General features: G+C 47.0%; 2 protein-coding genes across 2 annotated transcripts in view; one reads left to right on the top strand and one right to left on the bottom strand.

Moving 5' to 3' along the window:
* LOC126578351 (protein CDV3 homolog) overlaps positions 1-1,268 on the top strand; it is a 1,350-nt gene extending 82 nt beyond the window's left edge. Inside the window, exons 1-3 of the mRNA XM_050240831.1 lie at positions 1-202; positions 318-611; positions 692-1,268. The exon at positions 1-202 is cut by the window's left edge and continues 82 nt beyond it. Coding sequence (XP_050096788.1) covers positions 32-202; positions 318-611; positions 692-907 — 681 coding nt within the window. The 5' untranslated portion in view covers positions 1-31 and the 3' untranslated portion in view covers positions 908-1,268. The remainder of the gene's footprint in view (positions 203-317; positions 612-691) is intronic.
* A 150-nt stretch (positions 1,269-1,418) lies between these two features.
* LOC126578343 (putative fatty acyl-CoA reductase CG5065) lies at positions 1,419-5,157 on the bottom strand. The gene is made up of 8 exons (XM_050240801.1): positions 5,047-5,157; positions 3,865-3,947; positions 3,617-3,733; positions 2,928-3,218; positions 2,634-2,847; positions 2,372-2,570; positions 2,061-2,300; positions 1,419-1,981 (listed from the first exon to the last, which is right to left on the bottom strand). The coding sequence occupies exons 1-8, from the start codon at positions 5,051-5,053 to the stop codon at positions 1,609-1,611; spliced, it is 1,524 nt and encodes a 507-aa protein (XP_050096758.1). The 5' UTR covers positions 5,054-5,157; the 3' UTR covers positions 1,419-1,608.
* Between the last annotated feature and the right edge of the window lie 4,843 nt (positions 5,158-10,000).

Here is a 10,000-nt window from a genome sequence, read left to right as displayed (position 1 = left end):
CGAGCGTGCGTGCGTGCGTGCAGAGTTTACGATGGCCGATCTGGATGATTTCTTCGCCAAAAAGGACAAAAAGAAGGGCAAGGCCAAGAAGTTTGTCACCGCCGAAGAGATCGCCAAGCAACTTGATGACACGTCGAAGAAAGCGGTGGAGAGCAAAATGAAGAAGTCGGAACCGGTGGACAACAAGCTGGCTCCGGATGAGGTATGCGGGGGCCGCCGGGCAGGGCCGTAGTTCGCGGGGTACGACCGCGCCTTGATGCTTGCTCGGACGAGCGCATATTGAACCGTGTTTTTCCCCTCCACTTTCCCTCTCGCAGCAGGTCGAAGACGAGTGGAAGGTGTTCGAGGAACAGAAGAAGGATTACAGTGGACTCAAACTCGCACAGCTCACGATAGACGAGGATGGAAATCCTAGCAACGATCACGGTGATCAGGGTGATGGCAACGATGGGAACTCGGACGGCGAGGGAGGCGAAGGCGGCGAACGTGATCCTGGCAAGCCGTGGAACAAATTGGACGCAACGGCGGCCAGTCGCGCCAAGATTCCTTCTGCAGACGAACCTGCAGCACCTACTAGTAACGTTTATATTAGTCCAGCTCTTAAAAGTCTCGTAAGTACTGGAATAGCCCCCTGACATCTACTCGAACTGAATTTAACGCTTCATCCATCCATTTATTCTGTTCCCTGCAGCGAGCTAAACAGAAGAAAGGAGCTCCGGATTTGAAGAATGAGGAGTACTTCCCAACACTCGGCATGGAGAAGGTGGAGACGCCAAAGTCGCTGAAGAAGGATCCTACATTCGAGGACGTCAAACACGGTGGGCGGGTAAAAACGGTCGAACAATCATCCTCGGGGCAGGTCAGTATCGGTAACCGATACACTTCGCTCAGCAACAACGCAAGCTAGGACCATGCAGCCGTGACCGTGACCGAGCTTGGTGGCTTGGTTTGATTGGGCCTCATCTATACCCCGTACCATCCATCCTTCAACTCTGCCCCTAGCCAGCGGTAGCTTTCGTTTTGTTACTTTCACCGCCTCCCCTTCTCTTCATTGCCTCTGGCTGGTCATTTGATCAATTTGGATTTTGGGCCACAGATAAGATTCACCCTCTTCAATCAGCATATTGCTGCCGTGGGGCTGCTCATGCTCCGGGTTTACTTGTTTCCACTAAGCATCTACTGCCGCGTTGATCCGAATTGTAAAAATATAAAATAAAAAATCAAAACTGAACCTCCGCCATAGAAAGATGGCTCCACGATACACCCTATCCCAGCTTGTTGCTACATCTTTCCTGCGTTTCCTGGCCAAGGCCAGAGAAGCGCGTTTATGCATGAAGCACCCACTTAGCCGGAAGATGTGTTTGTGACACCCCGAACCGGTGGCCTGGTGAACAAGAAACAGCATTTAAACACAATGATCACGTTTTGATTAAATCCTAGTTTTACTGCATTTATTGTCTGTTTATCTTTGAAAATGGAGTGGAAAACAATAAAAAATGGAGATAAAACACACAAAAATGACACGACGGGGCTCTCACTGGAAACCAACCGAAGTTCTCTATTCCCGTTACCATCTGATGAGTATTGTTCGAAGAAAGGGAGGCAGAATTAGGCCCAGCCAAGCATTTCGTAAACCGGCGTCCGCAGCCCAGTTATCGACAGAAACAGCAACACCAGCAGATAGAGGATGAACCCTTTGGCCAGCTTATCTAGCACGTATAGAAATTTTAATTGGAGACGCGCTTTTGGGAGCGAAGACAATGGCTCTTTCATGCAATATTGGCGTCCTCCGAGGATGATACGGCGCAAGTAGTCCTTCGTATCGATCGCATCCGCATCCATAGTGAACATCACGTTATCCTCCGGCGTTAGATTTTTTGCGATCGCTTGGTACTGGTACGATTTAAAGTCCCATTGCCGGGTGGTGAAGAACTGTAGCAAACTCAATCCCTCCGTAACCATATTCTGGATCCGACACATGCTGTTTTTGAGAGCAATCATGTGGAAGTGATTAAAATGTTTAACCATCATAAGCCCCCGTTCTGTTCATCAATACTTACAATCGCTTTTGACCGAAGCAAAACATTAGGAAATCGATCAGGTAAGCTGGCAACCAGTGGCACAGGACGACTATCGCAAAATGATAGGCTTTGTTCATTGTTATGCTACCATCAGGATACCAAACGCCGGCTTCGAAAGGATATTCGTAAGCGGTCGCTTTGCCTAGATCCAGCACTTCCTTCCAGGTGGTCCGTTTCGTCTCGGTACACGTTATGTTGTACACGGGGATTTCCGGTGGCCTGTTGTTGAGAAGAAGACGTCTCGTTAAATTTTGCTTTCGGCAGAAATCGACCCCCGCTCAGCTACATACATTTCCGCCATCTGTCCCATCGTGTAAGCGATCGTGATCAGCCCGTTGATGGCCAGATCGACTGGAATGACTTCGGCGTTGTATTCGCCATTGCACAGCATCGATCGAATGATACCCTTGCCACCGGCCACCATGATACCGACTGGTCCGTTCAGACTATCGACCCATCCTTCGACCGGCTCAGCATTGGCAGGACAAACTGTCGGAGCGGAGTAAAATTTAAATTAAATCGAAAAGATGGCCAATTCTACAACCGACTTACCGATGCTGGGTCGCACGATACAGACCCGCAGTTTTCCATAGGCATCGCGTACCATCATCTCGGCCAGACGCTTCGAGTAGGTGTACGTATTCGGATGGGGAGTTAGCAACGTTGGAGTGATCGTATCGAGCGCTTTCTCGTCCATCCACTCCACGGTACGCATCAGATCGTACGGATTGTGATGGAAGTCGTGCACCTTCTCCGTCAGTACTTCCTGTAACGACAAAAATCCGACCGTTCCGGGTCATAGGAAGTCCGCATGGCATCGGGTGGCGCCGGTATGATTTGCAATACCTTGTCGCAGTAGCAGAAGGCAGTCGAGAGGTGTAGCAGTGCCTGAAGACGCTTCATCTGCTGGCACAGATCAAGGATCCGCTTCGTACCGACCGTGTTCATCTCGATGGCATCCTTCAGCTTGGCTTCGAGCTTAAGCGTGGCTGCGCAGTGAAACACTATCTCCGTCTTCTCGATCAGCAGCTGCTCATGTTCCGGGCTGATGCCCAACCGATCGCTCGTCACATCGCCGGGAATCGGTACAAGCTTCTTGTACACTTCTGGCTTCTCCTCCCTGATCCGCTTGAACACCTGTAATGAGGCGCCACCATCCGTATTAGATTTGATCGTGTTTGATTCTTTTTTTTTCGGTGTTTCGCTGCCTTAATTACAGAAACCATTCCATTTCGATTGATCTCGTCTTCACTTTAACTACGCAGCACCATGCACATCAGTACTGTACGCGAGCAATTAGATCGTAATGCGCCTTGTGGAACGAGTTGATCTCCCGCCGGGGGGCATAATGATCTTTTTGTCCAACCTCGATGCCCTTCAGCGAGGATCGCTCGTGTGTGCGGCGCAATATTGACGTCAAGAGTGATGAAAATTAATTCATCATAATCACATTTCTCGCCTTTTTGTTCTCACTCTCAAGTTCGAAGCAAAGCAATAGAGAGTTTACGTCTTTTCCGACATTGTTGCGTACCTACCGGCAATTTCAACCAATCATCGATCCGCGTTTGTGGTGCCTTGCCACGCTTGGGACGCAACAGCACGTAAATGCGTTCCAGGTCCGAACACGCGTAGAGCAGCTTCTCCAGCAGAACCTGAAACGATGCGAAATGTTGTTGGATATTATTCTTCTTTTTATGAGCCCACGGCTATACGCGACTCGCCGCTCCACAGATTCGTTTGCCGGATCGGGATTTGGCGTTTTTGTGGTTTTTCCGCTTTTTACCTTGCCCATGAAACCGGATCCGCCGGTGACAAAAATCGTCTTGCCTGTGTACCATTCCTGCACAGGCGTTTTCTTCGCCAAATCTGTAACGAAATCCAGCTGCCGGGTGAGATCATTTGGAATCGAGAAACACACGACGGAACATTCGCGAATTTTGCTACTTGCTTCCTGCACTCCACGAGCAACAAAGATCCTTCGTGCATCTTTTTAATTCGAATATTAAAGAAGCAATTCACTGCCTTCTGCCTACTTCCTGATATAACAACGAAAGTAAAGGTTCAATGCTGTCGCGAAGGTAAATTATTACATACAACTTAATAAGTGGAAAGTCGCCTATGACTTATTCATCGGCAGCCATCGGCCACATCGATATCTTCAAGCGTAACCTCAGGAATCGTCGGTAAGGGCGGTGAAAACTGTTACAACTGCAAACCGTATCATCGGCCAGTTTGGCAATGGTCATGGAAAGCACTAGTTGAAGGTCGCAGCTTACAAGACACAACCTGGCATGTGCGTGCCAAAAGAACTTGCCTTCACCATTCGTCAGTTCACAACGCACACAGACACCGCCCCGCCCGGAGGTTATGGGAAATGTAGACCAAAGAATGCGCGGGCTGAGCGCCGAGTTTTCCAACTGGCATGTATTTTGTAAGCAAATTTCCTTTAACCGGCCGAAGGTTACCTGTGCACTGCGTAAGCACCCATCAGCTGGGGCCATATGCTACGCACGGCACACAATGGCCAGCACACAAACTTTGCTCGTACACTGAAGGTTACGGAAGACGCCACAGAAACCATGCTTGACTTAAGAATTTTCCAGACTTTTCCACCTTCATTCACGCATACAAATTCCCGTGTTTTAACATTTGCAAAGCTGACCTTTGTCATGCTGCTATCTACTAGAGCCACTCACTCTGTCCCTTCTACTAATTTATAGCGTAACAGACCGGACGCGTCGGATCGTTGCCAACAAGTGGCTCCCAGAGAGATCAACAGACTATCTGAAGGGGGTCATTTAACAAATGCGTGCTCTCAGCCCCGCTGACCACGAGCTGTTGTTGACGTTGAAAAGTTGTTTATCCGGCAAATCATTAATCACCACCATGTACGCGGTGCGTTTCGCGCTGCCAAACGATGTTGGGCCAATCAATCCGTTTACGTTGCAGTAATCCCGAGAATTACCTTTCATTTTGCTTTCCCTCGTTTGCACACGTGGACTCGCGATGGTTGAGATAAAAAATTCAAAAATTCAATTTCACTTCAAATCACTGTTGCGTGCGACGCACGGCGCTGTTGGTTGACGCACAAGCAACCCGGGACCGCCAAAAAAAAGGGCCACGAATTTATCTAACTTTTTTCCACTTCCTTCAACCGGTCAGATGCACGAGCAACCTCCAAGACACGTAACCGCGATGCTCCGAATTCGAGCTACAACCATCGACTACGCGGCTCGTGGCGGCATAAGTTAAGTCTACGACTAAAGCGTGCTGGGGCTGGATGGTTGGCCCCACTCCCACCCCACTCGCGTTTATGCGGCGGACGGTTCTTCTCTGCTCCGCTGCGGTCGACAGGTTAGATGGAAGGGGAGAGTGAGCAACATCTGTAGTGGTCTCTACCTACGACGGCTGTTGCTGCTGCTGTTTGTTGCTGTATCTCAGCTCATCTGTGGTCCAAAGGCATTTTGGGTACCACTCGCCGTAGATCGCGGATTGAGAGCCGAACTGAGTGAAAGTCAACCTGCAAAACGGTGGTTGTGGTATGGACTGCGACCACTCGTTATCGGCTGCAGCGTGCTTGGACTCCTGGTGGAGTACTAGTCAAACCACCCGCACTACCTCCGTGGAGACTAAGCCCCTGGTCGTGTGATCAAATTACCAGAAATCTGCGCGATGCAAGTGGTCAAGTATATGAAACTCCCGCGACATTCACTGGTCTGATGAGCTTCACCAGCTCCTTCCGTGTTTGTCGCGGAAAATGCAATAAAAGGTTCGTTTAACACGTGGCACCGAAGACATGTAGTCCTGGTGCAGCGTGACTTGCTCTGTCGCGAACAATCATAGATATATGATCGTTTGTTCGTTCGTTCGTTCGTTCGTTGGTGTGTTGGTACAGTTCAGCCCTCAAAGTGCCAAGAAATGATCGCATTTTTTACGTAACTTCCAAAATAAATTTTACCATTTTACCACGACCAACACAACAACGATTGTGAGCGCCAGCAACACACCGAAAACTGACGCATTTTTTACGGAGCGCGAGCCTGATCTTAATGACCCACTCCGCATCGGTGAGGAAGGGGGTTTCGGTAATTTGGCTACGGCACTCAATAATAGATCTGCCGAACTCTGGTAGGAGGTGTTTGGGTTGGACTCGATCATTGGCCCTGAAAATCATCATCCGAGAGCTTGGCACACATTTCATCTAAAGCGCCGATTCCCATACAACACTTTTGGACGCCACTGTAGAGAGCATGGGGTGATTATGCAATGTCTCACCACAGATGCGCTTCACCAGGCACTTAAGGACAGTGTCGTGGAGTTGTGGAGACTCTACGATTAGACGCAAGCGACACGACGCCCCACAGGATTCCTCCAGATGGACACTTCCATGAATAAGGCATTTCGTCAATGATACCGTTGTGGAGACGCTTCACTCGAATTACATTGCTACAGTCTCAGTTCTATCAGTAAAACGTTTGAACGCGTTTCTATAGTACGATACAAATCAACTTCTCATTAGGTTACCGACCGGTTTTTGGAGAATACATTTACATATTTTAACGATTTCTCCATCCACCGAGTTATTTATGGTTTACTGTTAAATGCATCGGATCCGATGCATTTTCGATGTTCACCTGTTCGTGTTCAAATGTTCTAGAAGCACAATTTTGCAATGGACTGAGGCCGATGATTGCAGAAACTCGTTTGGAAATTCTTATGCATTTGTAGTAGGTTTAATTAAGGGGGGGCCTAAGGTTGATTCGCGCCAAAAATACTATTTTTTGTCGATTTTTTGTGAAGAAACTATTCAACTTAATTTTATAAAATAATTGTCATATTATACTACAACTTTTCAAGAATATTTTGTGGTATTTTGGGAAAGATTGATTGAAAACTTCATCCATGGCATCAAATTTAAGAAGGCGTGTTTTCGAAAAGGTATTTTTTCCAGTGCTCACCGTAGCTGCTTGCTGGGTCGTCAGAAAAATACAAAACCGGTATGTTTTTGTTAGATTATAAGTTTATCTAGGTAGCCCCGTCGAGTTTTTGTTGAAATTTCAGTTTTTCGATTTTTGGCAGATTTTTAAAGATGGGAAATTGATCACACTATGAGCAAACTGGGTTCGTCGCTTAAACGGGCAAGTCTTTTGATTCAGACCGAAAACGGTTTGACTAAAAACGGGTTTATTTGTGGAAAACTATCTACTTATACATGCTTTGGCAAATGCCATAATAAATGGCAAATTTGGCAATTATATTTGGTCGTATTTTGGGGACGACTTGTTAAATGAATGTTCATAAAAAATGAATGTTCATAAATTTCAGCATTTTACGATTCCTTTAATCCGCGATCAGGTTTGCTGATCGATGCATTCACGTGAATTCACATCCCACCCGCTCGATTCAGTTTGCGCATAAACCAGTTGTTTCAGAGTATTCTAGAAGCATTCTCTGTGGCATTGGGCTTAGACCGATATTTGCAGAAACTCGCTTGGTGGTGTTGTTTCGCAACATTTGGAAAAGGCAAAAAGCAAAGGCAGGCAGCTGAGTTTGCAGCAGAATAACTGTTGGCTAGAAACGCGACAATTGGGTGTTGATTACAGGTGTTTTGCTGGTCCAAAAATGGCTAAGGAATCAAATCTGAGTCGACTGCTAGCGATGATTGTAGCACAGGTAGTAATGAAATGGATTACGATTTAATAAGCGAGACGCTGTGGTGTTACAATCGCTTATCGTTTATCTAACCCGAGGGAACATTCGACACCGCATCAGTTGGTAAGCAGCACTGGAACTTCTAAACCGAACACTCTTGATCTTCGATCATTCCCCATCATACACTAGCGGTTACGAAACATGAACACCGTTTCTCAAGCCAACAGTTTCGGCCATATTTTCATCCGTTTACCGATCGTCGAAGGGTTTTACATTTTCTTTACGCTCTACCGGAATAGCAGCGATTGCGTGACACCGGATTGGAAATATTTTTAATGCGTTGGATGTTGTTTTAATACGTAACTCGGTGACAGATCTCAGCAGCACGGGTTTGATAGGGGTTTGAATTTAACTAGATTCACAAGCAAGTTCTCAATCGACGTGAAAGCTTTAATAAAGTTAGTTGCCGCGATCGTTAGTACAATGACATCTTCATTGCCGCTGTGACCTAATTGAATAAAAATGATTAACTGCTTGATCACGAATCTGTCTCCTTATAACTGATCACTCAATCTTCGCAATCATCCACGATGTCAAAGCATCATCCATCTTACAAATTGTCAACCCCCTCCAATCAGTATCACAGTGATTAGCATTAGGTTATTAATCAAAGCGTACACCACCACGCCATACCGCCAATGGGTCTCCCTCACCGACAGCATAATGAAGGAAGAAGCGTTGAACCTAATCCGCGAGCCATTGTCAAGGACACGATCGCCAAATGTTGAACCCAAATAAACCCAAAGATTCCAAAAATAAACTAAATTTCTACCAAATCTGCAAATTTTATATCGCTGACCATCGACGAGTCACCAGTTTATTTTCATCGAGCTCCCGTTCATTACCATGTTATATTACCATAAGAACAGGTTTGAAACTGTGCAGCCAGTCACAAAATGCTGGTCTCAAAACAAATGAATAGGAAATATCGAATGAAAAGCCACTGCCACTAAATGAAACCGGCCAGGTTTATGCAACCGCACCGAAGTCGGTCGTCGGCACCGAGCATGAAAGTGAGGGGTTTTATTTAAATGACATCGATAAAGAAACCGAATAGATCTGCAACGTACCAAACGACCATGGAACCGCAGCATCGTTGTGGCTTCAGCTTACGGTGGCTAGGAAACCAACGGTATTCACAGCGTCGGTACTGCCGCATGCATCTCTAGGAACATAGAAGAAACATAAGCACTCGAGCATAGCATGGAGCATGGAGTTGAAGGGTTGGCTTCGACTCACGACTTTAAGCTTCGTCATAGTGCTCGTTCAACGAAGCAATGATCAATGGAAACATAATTATCACTGCGGAAAAATCACCATTTTGCTAACATTGTTAATGCTTTTAGCAGATGGGATGGTGTGAAATGCTGCATCCGCAATTTAATTATGTTCGCGATAATATGGAATGTTTTTTTATTTAGCTGCCCGCACTTGCAGGTTCCTGCCCTGTGGAGCAAGAAGCAATTAAAGCTCACGAGATGACCCCACGGCTGTCAATGATCTTAACCGTCAACAACGATCAAAGCCATCGGCGAACGGCGTTCAGTAAGGAATGACTGCAGCGAGCGATAGAAGACCACATTTTACAACGTGACGAAGACGGAATCCATCCGTGGCAAGTGGCAGTGACAAGTACAAGGTCGACCGGTCCTACAGACACCCGCTCGCCCATAAAACAGTTCACTCGGTCAGCAGCAACCATCTGATTCGACACCAATCTCGCAGGCCAACGACATTACATCTAGTGGAGCCAGTCCCGCGATTTCACATCGCGGCCTCTCTCTCTCTCTGTTTCTGTCGCTCTCGATCTCCTAGATCCAAGGAATGGTCACTATGCGGATAGTGGTTGCTGCTGCTTCCACTCATATAAGGAAGGCACTGCGATTGATCATGGTGAACTCTGAGCACGGGCACCTGGCGAGGCGTGATTACGGAATGTCTCAGTCGAACCGTTATTCTACCATCAAATGATGATCACAGCATGTACTAAAACAATCCCAAATCTGGTTGGCTCTTCTGCCTGAATCTACGCGCAATCCTTCAATCAAGCGGTACAGTGGCCATCGAGGGATGCTCGCCAATTGTACGAAACAAACCATGAAGTGCATTGGCAATCTTCCTCTTGTCACGGTCTCGATGACTCCTTAGCACTCAAACGCACCGCGATTGCATAAGGGTACGTGCGGGTTGGCGCACAAAACAAACCC

Source organism: Anopheles aquasalis, chromosome 2 (genome assembly GCF_943734665.1).
Source record: "Anopheles aquasalis chromosome 2, idAnoAquaMG_Q_19, whole genome shotgun sequence".
NCBI lineage: Eukaryota > Metazoa > Arthropoda > Insecta > Diptera > Culicidae > Anopheles > Anopheles aquasalis.
Note: the sequence above shows the minus strand (reverse complement) of the source record. Positions and strands in the feature narration are given on the sequence as shown.